General features: G+C 44.1%; 1 protein-coding gene across 3 annotated transcripts in view; it reads right to left on the reverse strand.

Moving 5' to 3' along the window:
• Positions 1 to 16,148: 16,148 nt before the first annotated feature.
• ACSL1 (acyl-CoA synthetase long chain family member 1) overlaps positions 16,149 to 19,030 on the reverse strand; it is a 43,985-nt gene continuing 41,103 nt past the window's right edge. For all 3 annotated transcript variants that reach the window (XM_004382758.3, XM_023737202.1, XM_023737203.1), the window contains 3 exons: positions 18,774 to 18,875; positions 18,588 to 18,659; positions 16,149 to 17,997 (listed from right to left, as the gene is read on the reverse strand). In XM_004382758.3, coding sequence (XP_004382815.1) covers positions 17,857 to 17,997; positions 18,588 to 18,659; positions 18,774 to 18,875 — 315 coding nt within the window. In that variant the 3' untranslated portion in view covers positions 16,149 to 17,856. The remainder of the gene's footprint in view (positions 17,998 to 18,587; positions 18,660 to 18,773; positions 18,876 to 19,030) is intronic.

Raw genomic sequence — 19,030 nt, forward strand, 5'->3', positions numbered from 1 at the left:
GCCTTGGAGCCAGCAGCGTGTTGTCTGACCCGCTGGTTTGGGTTCGTCAGCCCTTGCAGCCATGTGGTTAAGAAGAAATCTTCAGCCTGATGCCTCACCCATGGATTTGGGACTCACCAGCCTCCACAACCACATGAGCCATTTCCTTGAGATATAGTATGTGAGTTCTGTGAGACATTGCAGCGAATTATGGAATCCAAAAACAGGAGTGAAAGTAGTGAGGGGAGGAGGATTAGTTGATGTTAGAGATGATGAAGCGGGGCAGCAATTTGGAAAAGCTGGACATTTGGGACATCTTTAGCCACCTCCTCATAGGAACCAGCTTTGTGCTCATTCTTATAAAATAAATTATTCAAGAAATTATTTGTTTATTTGGTGTCAGAATACTGGATTTCACTACAACGGCCCAGACTCACTGGAATATGTAGCTTTGGGAAAAAAGGGATAAACAGGAGAATTAGAAACCTTTGGTTTCTGGGTGGGATAAAAAACACCCATGGATTAAAGCTGCTGTTAGGCTGCAATCAGTTACCCAAAGCAAAAGCTATTCATGGAAAGTAGGCGTGGTGGATCTAACTCCTGAGGAATTGGCTAGTTGGATGCATATGGAAATACAGGGCAATAAGGAAAGGGCAAGACATACAATTCCTCGGTTTCTGTTATCAGTAATAGCTGCAATGGCAGGGAAAAAGAATGTAGGGGCAGATTTTAGCATTAAATGAAGCCCAGATCCGGTCCGGTCAGAGCTACCACAGCTAGTCTCAGGGCCGACCTCAGGGCCGACATAGTAAGGAAAAATCGTGTCAGAACAGCAGGAAATACCCCTACAACAGCCGGTCACCAAGAAGGCAGGCTGGGAGGTGAATGGGCAAAACCAAGAAACTATTGACACCATGGGCACAGTGTAAAGGAGCTGCTTCAATTCGTAGATCGGTGTTGTCAGCTTCCTGGGGAACCGTTACTAGAATGGATTGTGAGAATGACTAATTTAGGGCAGTGTCTTTAGTTCTGAAATTGTATTGTTAATCCTTTGGATTTCTGTTTGCTGTCTCTCTATGGATTCTTGCAGCCTGTTAAATTCGTCATTATGCTCTTCACTAATCTTCTTAGGTTCCTCTATTGCTTTGTCTGTGTGTTCCTTAGATTTGTCTGCAATTTGCGTGATCTCCTTTCTGATCTCTTGAAGAGTTCTGTATATTAATCTTTTGTATTCTACCTCCAGCAATTCCAAGAAGTTCTCTCTCTCTGGAAGATTTCTTGATTCCTTTTTTGGGGGGGCGCTTGCTGAAGCCATCATGGTCTGCCTCTTTATTTGGTTTGATAGTGACTGTTGTCTCTGAGCCATCAATAAGTTGTTATATTTATTTATGTTTGCTTACTGTGTCCTAGCTTCTTGTTTTGTTTTGTTTTGATATGCCCAAATAGGCTGCTCGTGTGAGCTAGTTTGATGATTGGTGCCTTTGAAGCTCTAACATCCTGTCACCAGGTGGTTAGATCTGTTACTACGTAAATGAGCCCAGGCGTCTGTTTACTTTTCTTGTATGGATTCATCTCAGGTATCCAGGTAGTCGGTCACCAAGTGTGTGGTGCAGGCTCTCACCTACAGTCCTAGACAGGCAGCGGTGATGGGTGTAGGCACAGATATCTGGCTGCAGTAGGGGGTCATGCACTGAGAAAGGCAGGGGGCTAACAGCTGCCCCTGAGTATCTGAGAGGAAAGCATGTCCCTATTCCTTACAGTGCATAGGTGGGTGGGTTTTGCAGCCAGACTATGGGCACCCAATGCTGCTGGATGTAAGAAATAGGAGGCACCACTTATTCTTGGATCCCTGTCACAGGTGGCTAGGTGGCATGGGTGGCTAGGTGGCATGGCTAGGTGGCATGGGTGGAGCTACCAAAGAAGTATTGATGCCTGTGAATTATGGCATTGGCAAAGAATATTGAATATACCATGGACTGCCAGAAGAACAAACACATCTGTCTTGGAAGAAGTACAGCCAGAACGCTCCTTAGAAGTGAGGATAGAGAGACTTTGTCTCACATGCTTTGGACATGTTATCAGGAGGGACCAGTCCCTGGAAAAGGACATCATGCTTGGTAAAGCAGAGGGTCAGCGAAAAAGAGGAAGACCTTCAACAAGATGGATTGATACAGTGGTTGCAACAATGGGTTCAAACACAGCAATGGGTGTGAGGATGGTGCAGGACCGGCCAGTGTTTTGCTCTGTTGTACATGGGGTCACTGTGAGTTGGAACTGACTCGATGGTGCCTAACAACAACAGTCTTTACAAGTTCAGATTGCCAGGTATTTTCTTCCTCGGAGCCACTGATGGGTTTGAACCGCCAACCTTCGGGTTAGCACCCAAGAGATTAACTATTGCACCACCACGGCTCCCAGAGACCCTTATAAATGCTTTCTTCTCCCTGGAATAGACTATTCCCCCAGCAAGAGGATTGCTGTCCGTTGGTCTGGGGACTTGAGGTCTGGAAGAGCAGGGCAGAACAATGGACCACAAGTCCAGGTCCAGGGTTGGAGCCCTGGGGTCCTCCAGTGAAAGTGGAGCCACAGTCTTTGCCCTGAATGTGGGGAGGATGTCTCAAGAGTAAGCTGTACACACCAGGGTCAGAAGGGGCAAAGAAGGGGCAAGGGAGGCTTCTGAGGTCCCGTGGACCTGCAAGTCCATTCCTTCTCCCCTCTGGGGCCAAGAGAGCTGTTGCGTTGAGGACACCTGAATGTAAGGGTGGGTTTTGTGGTTTTCCTGCCTGGGGCTGCAGTGCTAGCGCTGGCCACCAGGGGGCGGCAGCCTATTCTGCGAGTGGTGCCCCCTGGGGTTTGCTGAAGCCACTGGCGCCAGGGGATTGTCAACTAGAGTCCATTCTGGCCATCTCCCTGACTCGGACTTGCACCTCCTACTATCAGGGTATTTCCATAATCTACGCTGCTCAGGGGTGGCACGGAAATGCGAGATGCTATCATTTCTTCTCCACAGACAACCAGTGTATCTTAGCCAGCACGATAATCCCAGACAAATAGATATTTACAATAGGAAGAGAGCAAACTTATTATTTTTTTAAATAAGGGAACACACTGAATTATCAATAGCCCTGAATTAAGCTGACATGCAATCCACATCTTTTACCGTTAGGTAAGGAGAGCAATATTCATAGAGTTTATGAAAACCCATGCAGCAGAGCTTCAGGTCACCACTCGTCTGTCAGTTTGTCATACTGCGGTGGCTTGCATGTTGCTGTGATGCTGGAAGCTATGCCAACAGTATTTCAAATACCAGCAGGATCACCCACGGCGGACAGGTTTCAGCTGAGCTTCCAGAATAAGACAGACTAGGAAGAAGGACCTGGCGGTCTACTTCCAAAAAAAATTGCCCAGTGAAAATCTTATGAATAGCAGTGGAACATTGTCTGGTATAGTGCCAGAAGATGAGTCCCTCAGGTTGGAAGGCACTCAAAATATGACTAGGAAAGAGCTGCCTCCTCAAAGTAGAGTCAACCTTAATGACAAGGATGAAGTCAAGCTTTTGTGACCTTCATTTGCTGAGGTGGCATGACTCAAAATGAGAAGAAACAGCTGCAAACATCCATTAATATTCGGAAGATGGAATGTACGAAGTATGAATCTAGGAAAATTGGAAGTCATCAGAAATGAAATGGAATGCATAAAGATCGATATCCTAGGCATTAGTGAGCTGAAGAGGACTGATATTGGTCATTTTGAATCAGACAGTCCTATGGTTTACTATGCTGGGAATGACAAATTGAAGAGGAATGGTATTGCATTCATTGTCAAAAAGAACATTTCAAGATCTATCCTAAAGTACAAAGGTGTCAATGATAAGATACAAAGCTGTCAGTGATGACATCCATGTGCCTACAAGGAAGACCAGTTAATATAACTATTTTTCAAATTTACGCACCAAACACTAATGCCAAAAATGAGGACACTGAAGATTTTCACCAACTTCTGCAGTCTGAAATTGATCAAACATCCAATCAAGATGCATTGATAATTACTGATGATTGGAATGCAAACTTTGGAAACAAAGAGAAAGGATCAGTAGTTGGAAAATATGGCCTTGGTGATAGAAACAACGCTGGAGATCACATGATAGAATTTTGCAAGACCAATGACTTCTTTATTGAAAATACCTTTTTTCAACAACATAAATGGTGATTATACGTGTGGACCTCGCCAGATGGAATACACAGGAATCAAATCAACTACATCTGTGGAAAGAGACGACAGAGAAGCTCAAGTCAGAACAAGGCCAGGGGCCAACTGCGGAACAGACCATCAGTTGCTCATACGCAAGTTTAAATTGAAGCTGAAGAAAATTAAAGCAAGTACACGAGAGCCAAAGTACGACTTTGACTATATCCCACCTGAATTTAGAGACCATCTCAAGAATAAATTTGACGCATTGAACACTAATGACTGAAGACCAGATGAGCTGTGGAATGACATCAAGGACATCATACATAAAAAAAGCAAGAGGTTATCAAAAAGACAGGAAAGAGAAGACCAAAATGGATGTTAGAAGAGACTCTGAAACTTGCTCTTGAACATAGATAAGCTAAAGTGAAAGAAAGAAATGATGAAGTAAAAGAGCTGAACAGAAGATTACAAGGGGGGGCTCGAGAAGACAAAGCAAAGTATTATAATGAAATGTGCAAAGACTTGGAGTTAGAAAACCAATGGAAAGAACACGCTCAGGATTTTTCAAAATTGAAGAAAACATAAACCTAACATTAAGCATAATTTTAACACTAACCTTAGATCTAACCCTAAACCATAATCGTAACTCTATCCATAACTATAATCATAACCTTAAATCTAAACTTAAACCTTACTTAGATCTAACCCTAACCCTCAACCTAACACTAATTTGACACTTTGATCAAACCCTAACCCTTTCTTTAATCCTAATCTTATCCCTAACCCTAATACTAGATGTAAACCTACTTCTAACCCTAGATCGAACTCTAAACCCAAGGCCAAGACGAACACTTCCCTTAAATCTAAACCTAGATAAAACCTTAGCTATAACCCTAAAACTAATCCTAAACTTAACACTAGATACAACACTCACACAAGCCCTAAACCTAACACTAGATCTAACCTTAACCCTAAAGCTAATCCTAAACTTAACCCTAGATATAACCCTAACACAACACAAGCCCTAATCCTAAATTTAACCATAACCCGGACCCTAAACCTCGATGTAAAACTGATCCTAAACTTCACCCTATCACTAACGTTAACCTTAAAGCTATAGTAAACCCTAACTCTCTCTTGAACCCAAACCCTATTCATATGAACTCTGGATATAACCTTAAACTTAACCATAACACTAACCCTAGTTGTAACCCTAAGCCTTACCCTAACTCTAATCCTAAACTCTACCCCTAATCCTAACCCTATCGCTAAATATCATCCTCAACCTAACAATAGCCCTTTATCTTACTATAATGCTAACCCTGACCCTAGATCTAACCCTAACTGTAAACCTCGATCTAACCTTAACCCTAACCCTAGGTCTAACCCCAACCCTAACCTTAACCCTAGATCTAACCCTAACCCTAATTATAGATCTAACCCTAATCCTAGATCTAACCCTAAGCCTGTTATGGCTTGAAGTATTTTCCCCCTAAATATGTGTCAACTTGGCTAGGCTATGATCTCCAGTATTGTGTGGCTGTCTTCTGTTTTGTGATCTGATGTAATTATCCTCCATGTTGTGATGTGGTGTAAATCTGTAAATCTTAACTTCTATTTTAATGAGGCAGATTAGGGTGGGGTGTATCTTGAGTCACCACCTTACAAAAGGGTGTGACTCAAGTCACACATTTACTTGAGTCACACCTTTTATTTTACAAGGGATAAAAGGAGACAGAAGCAAGCAGAGACAGGGGACCTCACCACTACCAAGAAAGGAGAGCCATTCTTTGGACCTGGGAACCCTGCACTGATAACCTCCTAGACCCAGGAGACAGAGAGCTGTAAGACCACAGACATCGCAAGACTGTGAGAACCAGCAGCAGAACCGGCAGGAAACGGTGCATTGGGTGTGTGGACCCATGGAGGGAGACAGTTGAGTGCCTCTGGGCAGCAGGCTTACAGGGGGAGTGTGGTGCCTCTGGGCACTTATGAGTCAGTCTTGGGATTTCTCCCCAGTGCAGGTCCACAGACAATTCAGAGCGGGTGGAGCTGAGGAGCTGTCAGGTGTCAACAGGGTGGGGGGAAGGCAGTATCCGTGGGTGTGGGAAAGCAACAGACTCACAAATGAGTCACTCTGTGTCTGCACACGTTGCCTAACATAGAATGTGCTCCAACTGGTTTCCATGCATGCTTCACGTATGTCCTGTTCAGTACCCAGTTCCTGACTACCAAGGCAGCAGGGAACAAGCCACATGCAATGCAGCAAGCCTGTCCATAGTTCTTGGGGGAAAATCTAGCAGCCTTAGAATTGACAAGGACAACTTCTGCCAGCCAAATTTGACAGTCAAAATCATCCTCCTTAAAAATCTCAGCAGAAGAGTGTGGCTAACAACATACATGCAAAATACATTTGTGAGAAAATTCTGCTTCCAACAGGACCACTCTGAGCCTGAAGAACACTGCTTAGAAGCAAAATTCAGCCACCAAGACCTCTACCGTTTGAGCAAGTCAACAGTACAGAGGAGTTACAGGTCCAGAGGAAAAATCTGGACTTTTTTAATGCTCAATACAAGGTTCGTAAGTAAGGTGGGGCAATTTCCTAATTACTCGTGCTGAGTGAAGCAGTGGATTTAATATGAACATTCCATTGGGCATGTACTCTGACACAGTGGGGTAAGGACAGCCCAGGGGGCCTCACCTTCGTGGAGTTCACATTCTGCAGGCGCCAGGCCAAACTGGAGGCCAGGTTTCTCAGCATTGGTGCCAACAATGCTTTGCTGATAAGAGATGGAAGGTCACCTCTGTGCTGGGAACCTTAGGAGAGTCCCCTCCAGCCTGACTCGCCACCCCTGTCACTTTCCACATTAAATGAGGAGGGGGCTGAAGGCTGATAGAACTCTCCTCACTGAGGACTGGGGAGAGAAGCTCTGGGTCTTCCCAGTCCAACTGACCCGTGGCCCTCTCCTCTCAAGGTGCTGCCAGGACTCTCTGCCCTCTGTCCTCCTGTTCTGCAGGACCCTGGGCCCGCTCACCAGCAAGTGGGCTGAGACTGGTCAGCTCCTCTTCTGCCACAGCAGCTTATGTTGCTGTGAAAAGAAATGGGCTGTAAATACGGATGAAAACACGGAAAGGAAATTCAAAAGCCCATGGCATTTACCCTCCTCCACTTGGTGGCATGACTAACTTAAACCTGCAAACAAGTTATTTGTGCTGGAAGGTTTGGCTGCACTGAAGATTGGCTAAGACTGCTCATTCAACACAGTGACTGGATGCTCAGGATGCTCAAGGCACTGGGGTCCCACGGGGGTGGGGGGCCCAGCAAGAAGGTGATCCAGGCACAGAGAGGCCCTGGCTTCAGAAAGTCTAGCTCAGACACTAACTAGGTGATTGACCCTGGACCAGTTAGCCCATCTCTCCAAGCCTCAATTTTCTTACCCATAACATGGAGATAATAAAACAAAAATCAAACCCATTGCCGTTGAGTCCATTCTAACTCATGGCGACCTCATGTGTTACAGAGTAGCACTGCCTCATGGGGCTTTCTTGGCTGGTATCTTAGTGGAAGATCGCTGGGCCTTTCTTCTGTTGTATCTCCAGGTGGGTTCAAACTGCCAACCCTTGGTTAGTAGTCAAGGGAACACTGGTTGCACCACCCAAGGACTTTATGGCGATAACACTTAACTGAAAAAATAGAAGCATTCATATAGAAGCTCCCTAATCTTTCCATCCCAATCACCACGGATCTACCTACATCTAACGCACGTTCTCCATCTCCCCTCCTGTTGTAATGGAAGAAATATTCTATCAATGGTCAATCTCTCCACTGTGGATTCTAACTCTCCCACCTGCTCAGGACTTGTCTCCATCAGGCCTCCCTTCCTGAATCACCCATTTCTCTCTCCCAATTGGGTCGTTCTCATCAGCATATGGTTATCTTAAAAACCACCTTAAGTATCTCCCATCTTAAAAACCACCACCACCTGCAAACAAAACCACACCTCTCAACCACACATCTTTCTCCAGTTACCATCCATTCGCCTTTTTTTTTTAATTTTTCCCATAGAAAAGTTTATATATACATTGTTATGTGACTGTAATTGCTCTCCTCATACTGTTACAGCACACTCCTTCTTTCCACCCGATTCCCCATGTCCATTCAACGATCTCACCTCCCATCTCACCTCCGGACAGAAGCTGTCCATTCAGTCTCTTGTATCTACTTGAGTTAAGAGGCACACTGCTCATGAGTATCACTTTATGTCCCACAGTCCAGTCCAATCCCTGTCTGAAGAGTTGGCCTCAGAAATTGTTTCAGTTCTGGGCTGATAGAGAATCCAGGGGCCATGCCTTCCGGGGTTCCTCCAGTCTCACTCAGACCATTAAGTCTGGTCTTCTTACTAGAATTTGAGTTCTGCACCCCACCTTTCTCCTGCTCCATCCAGGACTCTCTGTTGTGTTCCCTGTCAAGGCAGTCAGTGGTGGTAGCTGGGCACCATCTAGTTCTTCTGGTCTCAGGCTGATGAAGTCTGGTTTATGTGGCCCTTTCTGTCTCTTGGGTCATTTGACTTTCTTTATAACAAAATTTCAAAGAGCTGTCTACCCTTCTTCCTGACTTCCCAGTTCATGCCTCAACCCACTTCAAAAAGGCTTCTTTCTGTTCTCCTTACTCTGCTAGAAGAGTTATTCCCAAGGTTGCCTCCATTGCCAAATCTGGTGGACTTTCCTCTGTCACCACCCTGTCACCACCTTATTCCACCTTTCAACAGTGTATGGTGTATGTCTCACGTACTTTGGATATGTTAGCGGGAGGGACCAATCCATGAAGGGCATCATGCTTGGTAGAGGGTCAGCGAAAAAGAGGAATACCCTCAATGAGATAGATTGACGCAGTGGCTGCAACAATGGGCTCAAACATAGCAACGATTTTGAGGATGGCACAGGACCGGGCAGTGTTTTGTTCTGTTGTACATATGGGGTCACTATGAGTAGGGCTGCTATGAGTAGGAACCAAATCGACAGCACCTAACAACATGAGCAGCATAAGGTCCCTAGGTGGCACAAATGGTTTGTACTCAACTATTCATCTAAAGACTGGCGGTTCAAACCCACCTAGCAGCACCGCAGAGGGCAGGCCTGGTTATCTGCTTCTGTAAAGATTAGAGCCAAGAAAACCCTATGGGGCAGTTCTACTCTGTCACACATAGGGGATCTATGAATCAGTATCAACTCAATGGTACCAGGTTTTTTATGGGCAGCGTACTATGCTGAGTTCTTATGTTCTTATTTAATTCTCACAAAACCCCTGTCAGGGGGTGAGCAATCCACAATTATGTGTTTCCCATCAGCTAGGTGCCAGGCACTGTCCCGTGCTGTGGGGATACAGCAATCAGCACAGCAGGCAAGATCCTTGCCTTTGAGAAGCTCACTTGCTAATGGAGAGAGAGAATAAACAAGAAAACAAATGAACAATTTTGAATTGTGATGACGTTTTGAAGAAAATAATTGATACAATATCTTGGGTAGAGGGCACAAGGGCCTATACTAAGTGTAGTGGCTAAAGAAGTTCTCTGAGGAGAGTGGTTGGGGTGATACCTTGAAGAATGAGAAGGAGCCAGCCTTGCAAAGGTTTGGAGAAAGTATTTCAAATAGAAGACATAGTGACGGCAAAGGGTCCAAGGAGAGAAAGAGCTCCATATATACAAAGAACTGAAAGGAATCCACCTGGCTAGAGCATCATAAGCAAAGGAATGTATAGAAAGAAGGTAGAGAAGGAGAGCCAGATTTTCAGGCCTCACTGCCCAAAAGGAAGCTGAATTTGACTTTAGGTTCAGGAGGAAACCACTGAAGGGTTTTCAGGCAAGGAGTGACATCCCCTGAGTTATCCTTTTAAAAGAATACTCCTGGCTGCTCTGGAAATGACTGCAAATAGGTAAGAGTAGAGGCTCAAAGAATAGGGAAGGACATGTAGTTCACGATGGCTGGTTGGTGGCAGTGGAGATAGAAGTGAGTGAATTTGAGAGTCATTTGTAGCTAGAACTACTGCGTGTGGGGAATCAGGAAAAGGGAGGGCTGGGTTGTGAGCCCAGCTGGGTTATGTGATAGAACTGTACTTACCGTGACGAGAACGCTCAGAGGGTCATAGGTTTTGGGGGAGGGAATCCAGAAGCTTGCATTGGGACAGGTTCCATGTGTGGTGCCTTTTAGGCAACCAAGTGAAGATAGATAAGAGGCTGAAAACCAGAAGGCAGATCAGGCTGGAGATAACAGATTGGAAAGTCATCAGCATCTAACACCTGAAACCTGTTGCTGTCAAGTCGATTCTGACTCATACAGACCCTACAGGACAGAGTGGAATTGCCCCATAGGGGTTCCCGAGGCTGTAACTCTTTCCGGAAGCAGGCTGCCACATCTTTCTCCTGCGGTCGGTCAGACTGGTGGGTTCAAACCACTGACCTTTTGGTTAGCAGCCGAGGGCTTAACCACTGCGCCACCAGGGCTCCTTCATCAGCATCTACAAGTTGTTTAAAGCCATGGTACTTTACCAGGTGATCTGGGGTAGATGTATGGATAGGATATAAAGGAGGGACCGAAACAAACCCTGGGTGCCCTCAGATATTTAAACAGGAGTTAAAGAAGGAGCCAGCAGCGACAATTACCTGCCATGGAGGAAGGCGGAAAACCAAGAACTTGGTGTCCCTGAAGCAAAGAGAGGAAAGTGTTTCAAGAAGGATGGAGACATGTTCATTGCAGCACTGTTCACAACAGCAAAAAGATGGAAACTAGGTGCCCATCAACCGACCAATGGATAAACAAATTATGGTAGATTCACATAATGGAATACTACGCAACGATAAAGAACAATGATGAATCCGTGAAACATAACATGGAGGAATCTGGAAGGCATTATCCTGAGTGAATTTAGTTATTCGCAAAAGGAAAAATATTGTGTAAGACCACTTTATAAAAACTGAAGAAAAGGTTTAAACACAGAAGAAAACATTCTTTGATGGTTACAACGGTGGGGAGGGAGGGTAAGGGTTATTCACTAACTAGATAGTAGACAGGAATTATCTTAGGTGAAGGGAAGGACAGCACACACTACAGGGGAAGTCAGCACAACTGGACTAAACCAAAGCTAAGAAGTTTCCTGAATACAACCAAACACTTCTGGGGACCATGGTTTCAGGGGACATCTAGATCAACTGGCATAACAAAGTTTATTAAGAAAATGTTCTTCATCCCACTTTGGTGAGTGGCGTCTGGGGTCTTAAAAGCTAGCGAACGGCCATCTAAGATGCAGCAATTGGTCCCAACCCACCTGGAGTAAAGGAGAATGAAGAACACCATAGACACAAGTATTAGCCCAAGAGACAGAAAGGGCCACATAAACCAGAGATTTCATCAGCCTGAGACCTGAAGAACTAGATGGTGTGCGGCTACCACCAATGACCACCATGACAGGGAACACAACAGAGTCCCTGAAGAAGCAGGAGAAAAGTGGGGTGCAGAACTCAAATTCTAGTTAAAAGACCAGACTTAATGGTTTGATTAAGACTGGAGGCACTCTGGAAGACATGGCCCCAGGGCTCTCTGTCAGCCCAAAACTAAAACCATGCCAGAGGGCAAAACTCTTCAGACAGAGATTAGACTGGACTACGGTACATAAAATGATACTCATGAAGAGTGTGCTTCTTAGCTCAAGTAGATACATGAGACTAAACGGGCAGCTCCTGTCCGGAGACAAGAGAAGGCAGAGAGGGTCAGGAGCTGGTTGAATGCACACAGGAAATCCAGGGTGGAAAGGAGGAGTGTGCTGTCACAGTACAGGGAGAGCAACTAGCGTCACGTAACAACGTGTGCATAAATTTTTGTATAAGAGACTAATTTGAATTGTAAACTTTCACTTAAAGCACACAATAAAAAAAAAAAGAGGGAAAGGGATCAATTACACCATGTCGTCAAGTGCTGTAGAGTCGGTTCTGACTCACAGCAACCCCATGGACAACAGAATGAAACAGTGCCTAGTCCTGTGCCATCCTTACAATTGTTATCCTTGACCCCCTTGTTACAGCCACTGTGTCAATCCATCTCATTGAGGGTCTTCCTCTCTTTCACTGGGCCTCTACTTTACCAAGCATGATGTCCCTCCTGATTTAACATGTCCAACGTATGTGAGACGTCTCACCATCCTTGCTTCTAAGGAGCGTTATGGCTGTATTTCTTCCAAGACAGATTTGTTCGTTCTTCTGGCAGTCCATGGTATATTCAATATTCTTCCCCAACACCATAATTCAAAAGACTCAATTCTTCTTCAGTCTTCATTATTCACTGTGCAACTTTCGCGTGAATAGGAGGCAATTTAAAACACCATGGCTTGGGTCAGGCACACCTTAATCCTTAAAGTGACATCCTTGCTTTTCAACACTTTAAAGAGGTCTTTTGCAGCAGATTTGCCCAATGCAATGCGTCATTTGATTTCTTGACTGCTGCTTCCATGGGCGATGATTGTGGATCTAAGTAAAATGAAATCCTTGACAACTTTAACGTTTTCTCCGTTTATCATGATGTTGCTTATTGGTCCAGTTGGGAGGATTTTTTACGTTCAGTGTAATCCGTACTGAAGGGTGTAGTCTTTGATCTTCATCAGTAAGTGATTCAAGACTTCCTCATTTTCAGCAAGCAAGGTTGTGTCATCTGCATATCACAGGTTGTTAATACGTCTTCCTCCAATCCTGATGCCCCGTTCTTCTGCATATAGTCCAGCTTCTTAGATTATTTGCTCAGCATACAGAATGAGTAAGTACGGTGAAAGGATACAACCCTGATGCACACCTTTCTTAACTTTAAACCACACAGTATCCCCTTGTTCCATCTGAATGACTGCTTCTTGGTCTAAGTACAGGTTCCTTATGCACACAATTAAGCGTTCTGGAATTCTCTTTCTTCGCAATGTTATCCATGATTTGTCATGATACTTTGTTATGACGCATCTTAGTTATCTAGTACTGCTATAACAGAAATACCAAAAGTGGATGGCTTTACCAAGGAGAAATTTATTCTCTCAGTCTAGTAGGCTACAAGTCAAAATTCAGGGCATCAGCTCCAGGGGAAGACCGTCTCTGTCGGCTCTGGAGGAAGGTCCTTGTCATCCATCTTCCCCTGGTTAAGGAGCTTCTCAATGCAGGCACCCTGGGTCCCAAGGTCACACTATTCTCCCGGCTCTTGTTTCTTGGTGATATGAGGTCCCCATGTGTCTCTGTTCACTTCTCTTTTATATCTCAAAAGAGAGTGGCTTAAAACACAACCTAATCTTGTAGACTGAGTCCTGCCTCATTAACATAACTGATGCTAATCTCACGTCATTAACGTCATAGAGGTAGGATTTACAACACATAGGAAAATTACATCAGATGACAAAATGGTGGACAATCACACTATACTGGGAATCATGGATTAGCCAAGTTGACAAACATTTTCGGGGGACACAATTCATTCCATAACAATACTCAAAATGACATCTTTGCCTTTTAATACTTTAAAGAGGTCTTTTGCAGCAGATAAATACATTGCTTGATTTCTTGACCACCGTTTCCATGGGCGTTGATTTTGGATCCAAGTAAAATGAAATCCTTGACAACTTCAATCTTTTCTGTTTCCCATGGTATTTGCTTTTTGGCCCAGTTGTGAGGATTTTTGCTTTCTTTATGTTGAGGTGTAATCTGTACTGAAGGCTGTAGTCTTTGATCTTCATCAATAAACGCTTCCACTCCTCTTTGCTTTCAGCAAGCCAGGTTGTGTCATCTGCAAATCACAGGCTGATAACGAGTCTTCCTCCATTCCTGATGCAGTGTTCTTCTTCATATGCTGCTCATAGCAAGCCTATAATACCTGTAGCTATTGTTACATCCCATTGTTTAAGTGCTTGGCCGCTAACTGAAAGGTTGGCAGTTCAAACTCACCAGTCACTGTGCAGGAGATGTGGCAGTCTGCTTCCATAAAGATTACAGCCTTGGAAACCCTATGGGGCAGTTCTACTGTCTTATAGGATCACTATGAGTCACAATCAACTGGATGGCAACGGATATCATTACATCCAGAGTTGGTGATTCCTAGAAATTCTGAGGGATCTCATGAAACTGTAAAGCATCTGTTAACCCAATTTTACTCATATTTTCTTTCTAACAAAGAATGGTTATTTCTTCCAAGATTTTGATCCTTGATAGATTTGGAATTACTAAGCAACAGAGAAACCACATTTTATTTTTAGTAAGCTATCAAACATGAAGACAACCAGAAAAAAAACTCTGCGAAGTGGTATTAGCCTCCATTATGACCAAGAGTCCTTAGACAGGAATCAAAAACATACTAGTACTGAAGCTTAGAAGCAGAACTGCTGGCCCAAAAAAGCAGTCCAATGGCACGTTTGACAGAACTTGCCAAATGTAGACAAGAAGGAACAGCAATACACAGCGTGAGGCTGGAGGTTCAGTCTCTGGATCTTGGCTTCAATTCTGTCCAGGCATGTGACATTGACCAAATACTCATTTGTAAAATGGGGAAAATAGCCATATTTGGAGTCAAAGGGTTGTGACCATAAAATAGGTCAATCTAGGTAAAATGCTTAGAACAGCACCTGGCCTACAGCAACACTCATGTGCATTTTAGTTATTATTCCAAGTACTCTAAAAGGGGGTGGGCAAAAATATTTAACTACCAAATATACTTAAAAACAAGCTGCTTTTCCAAGTTCGGATATAGAATGAGGGTGTGTCACGGCTGGTGCCTGGAAAGTGGGGCTGAGATGAGCCCTGCAGGCAGCCAGGCTGCCAATGCTGGCTTCGTGCTTCGTGCTCCCGTCAGCCTCCTACCTCAGGCAGGCGTCCCTGTGGTGTTTACTGAAAACAGCTGACTGTGCAGGTGCCTGGATGGGACAAAGGACTGCCCAACAGTCAGACAGCCACCCTAGAGTCAACCATATTTCTTCTTTCGTTTTGACTGCAGAGAAGAGTTTGTGCAGAGACCACTGGGCTGCTGAGGCCAGTTTTGATCTGTGCAACCGAGCGGCATGGCACATCCAGTCCTGCTGAGCAGGCGCCTGCCCCACAAGGTGCACCATGCAAGTCAAGAGTAAAAACAGTGCTTACTGTCAACCTCGTTACAGGAGGAGCTTTGTTCAAAAGTTCGAGTATTTATTCTGAAATGGTTTATTTAGTGAACAGTTGCTAGTTTCTAGCCCTGTGCATGGTGCTGAGGGAGAGAAAAGAAAACTAATGCCTACCCTCAAGGAGCTTACACTTCAGTTAGGGAAAGAGAGGAGGAGGAAGGTAAGACAAGATAAGGATCTTAATAACTACAATAAGAAGGCAGAATGGGTTATGAGCTCTATTAGAGGTGCCCAGGGCTTCAGCATCAGAGTAGAAAAGCAGACATCACCATGCCAAACATAAAATCTAAGGGAGGGAGGGAGGAAGGCTGCTTTAACCACAACAGGCTGTGTAAGAAATTGAGGATGGATTAATGAATACCCACGGGAAATAAAATTTTCTGAATGATAAAAACAGAGCGTAAGGGTAGAGGAAAAGAAAAAGTTTGCTGCTATAAATCAGACATCTTCTCAAATAGTTCTATAGTAACGGACTTCGTAAACTACAGCAGAATTAAACCTACTACAGAACCACCAGCTATAGCCAGTATCTTCTGAGGAATGTAGCCTTCCAGCAAAGAGCTTGCATTTTCAAGAATATCCACATTATTCACATCATGATGTTCTTATCCACAACACATTAGGATTTTTGCTGGAGACGGCATGATCAGAGGCTGTGAAGTGTCAGAGAACTACTGATTTAGAGGCAGGAGACCTGGGCAGGGAAGGAAGCTCCTGGAAGGCAGCTGGGGCTGAGGGCCCTTCTTGGTCTTTTCTCATGTACAGCAGAGGCTGCCTGAACATTAAAAACAACATTAAAAGGGATGCTTCACTCACTTGAAATGCAGTAATATTTATTTTGGTTTCCTTCATTGTTTTTGGAAATTCTGTTTTGGTTTATAAAACATAGAAATAGCCAACACGTAAAGCAAACATTCAAAACCCCAATGTGACAAATTATTGACTTTTTATGCAATTAACAATAAACATATGAAGTTAGGCTAGTGTTATTACAATGACAATTCTTTAGTGCAAACCCTGTTGTGCTTGATTAATATATGTACTCTCTCATATCCAAGAACAACTGCTTTAAATGTATAAATGACAACTTAGTCAAACGTGGCAAAAGCCTGCAGTAAAATGAAAGGCTGCTAATTTCCCAAATTAACTTTTAAAAAAGTCCCTTGAGAAGTTAATCCCAGGAAATTATTTTTCCAAATTTCAACATCCTAGAATTTTGGCTTGTAAAATACATTTCATAGAAATCAGGTAGCATTATCATACAAGAACATTTGCGTATTACTGTCCATTTCAACAAATACCCAAGAAAATCTACTCCCTTAATATTATTTTTAAAGACATGCTTTGCCTGAGAGTTTATTCTTGGGGGGAAAAAAGCAAGTTAATCACAGGATGATCGTTTTTTGATATGAAAACCACATTAAAAATCTGTTGGCCATTACAAACACAGAGTGACTACTGCAGTGAAGATGAAGTGGACAGTTACTCAGGCGTCACAGTTGGGCATGGTTGATCCAGGTCATTATCTCCTTCCTGAAATGCTTGTCTTCACTGTAGTCTAAGGCAGATTTTTCATTTATCCTTGGGAAGGGATGGAGGGAGGGAACCAGGTCTAGAGAACGGGGTATGAGCGAGAATCCATCTGCTCTGGTGAGCATCTATCCATCTGAGACTCAGCATCTGCACTGCTGTGAACTGGCGCTGTCCTTCAGTTTCCTGTGGGTCTTACACTCCAAAAAGAACAAGGGGGGACTGCAGAGAACAGCATGCACTTCAAAACCCTTCATCAGAAGGGACGTGTGAGTGCACGTGAGATGGGAAGGAAGGGAAGGGAATCAGAAGGGACGTGTGAGTCTGCGTGAGATGGGGAAGAGAAGGAAAGTGTGATTGTGTGTGAGATGGGAAGGGAAGGGAATGAGAAGGGGCGTGTGATTGTGTGTGATATGGGAAGGGAAGGGAATGAGAAGGGACGTGTGAGTGTGTATGAGATGGGGAAGGGACGTGTGAGTGTGTGTGAGATGGGAAGGAGTGAGCAGGGATTCAAAAAGTCTCTGGTCCACTCTGACATTCTCCAGCCTGGACAGTTTCCCTCCAGGGCACTGTACTCTTTACAGCAGCAGAAAACTGCAGAATCTGCAGCAAGTAGCAGACATCTCAGAAACAGCAAAGTCCTAACCCCTTGGTTAGCAAAACAGAGAGACAGAAGTTTTAACACCCACCTTTTTAACTGAAGAAGTCTCAAATAACTTAGCACATTTACAGTTTCCCCTTTACAATTTTTAAGGCTCACTTTGGAAATTGTTTATCACTATAAACATGGCCTGCAACATGAGGTGACCATAAGGCAGTGTTCCGTTTCCTCTAACAGCCCAATGACAAGAACCTCGAGTGGACAAGTCCAACACTAACGTTTCCTTCCGTGTGTTTGCTGTAGTCAAAATTACCAACCAAAGGCCATCAGTAGAAGAAGAGATTGTGGAGGTGTGCGGTTTTCTTTTTCCCAAGCTTTCTTCTTCACATTAGACCTTGATGGTAGAATAAAGTTCCTCTATCTGAGACCTGAAATAATTCCGTAACTCTGGTCTTTTAGCCTTCATTGTTGGAGTCAGCAGGCCATTGTCGACAGAAAATAATTCAAGGTGTAGGGCAATGCCTTTGATCTGCAAATAAGCAAGGCTGTTAAGGGAGGAAAGATGCCATCTGAGTCTAGAAAGCATATGTTGTTGCTGTGTGCTATCAAGATGATCATGACTCACAGCAACCCTACAGGACAGAGTACAACTGCCCCATCGGGCTTCCTAGGCTGAAATCTTTACAGAGCAGACTGCCAGGTCTTTTCTCCCGCAGAGCCACTGGGTGGGTTCGAACCACAGACCTTTTGGTTAACAGCTGAGTGCTTAACCACTGCACCACCAGAGGTCCTTAGAAAGCACATAAGCCACCGAAAGGTATAAAGACCCTTATGGGCGAGCCAACCCATCTCTCACCTCAGGTCAAGCTGCACTTAAACACTCTCCACAAAGGCAGGTATTCTGTTCTTAGGATACAATTCAGGACTGTATCCTGATTTCCAAAAAAAGAGAATTCATACCCCTGGTTAAAAATCCCCTCCTCTGCCAAAACATTCTATTCCTAATTCCTCATGTATTTCCTTGGGTCATCTCATCTTCTTGTATAATTTATTTGTAAAAAAATCTTCAAGTCAAAAATTTGTTCTACAGGAATCCATGCACTTGGATGAAAGTCTTACCTGTTCAAATGGTTTCAGACCAGAATCCTTTCCAAGTCTCACCATGTCTTCCAGGATAGCTTTTTTGACATCCTAATGAAGTTAACAAAAACAAAATATTTCCCGTTAGAGGTACCTGGACATCCACAGGTACATTTAATGCAAAGTTGAGATAAAGAAGGTAGACTGCATACTTCAGAACTCTACCTTATTTCTGCACAGTTCTTCCAAGGATCCTTCAAGTCCTCTCTTTTTGGCCCAGGGACATAATGTCTCAACATCAGGTACCACAATTGCTATAAGAAATGACTTTAACACAGACAAGGGAGTTATTACGTGGCTTGATTCAAACGCTCTAAAATAGTGGCTCTTACTTATTCCAGCATCATGGGCCCCTGAGAGGACCCAATGAAAGTCCGACCCTCTCTTCAGAATGTATCACCCTCCTCAGGAGTCCACTGGGC

This window comes from Trichechus manatus, unplaced genomic scaffold (assembly GCF_000243295.1).
Source record: "Trichechus manatus latirostris isolate Lorelei unplaced genomic scaffold, TriManLat1.0 scaffold00099, whole genome shotgun sequence".
Taxonomy (NCBI): domain Eukaryota; kingdom Metazoa; phylum Chordata; class Mammalia; order Sirenia; family Trichechidae; genus Trichechus; species Trichechus manatus.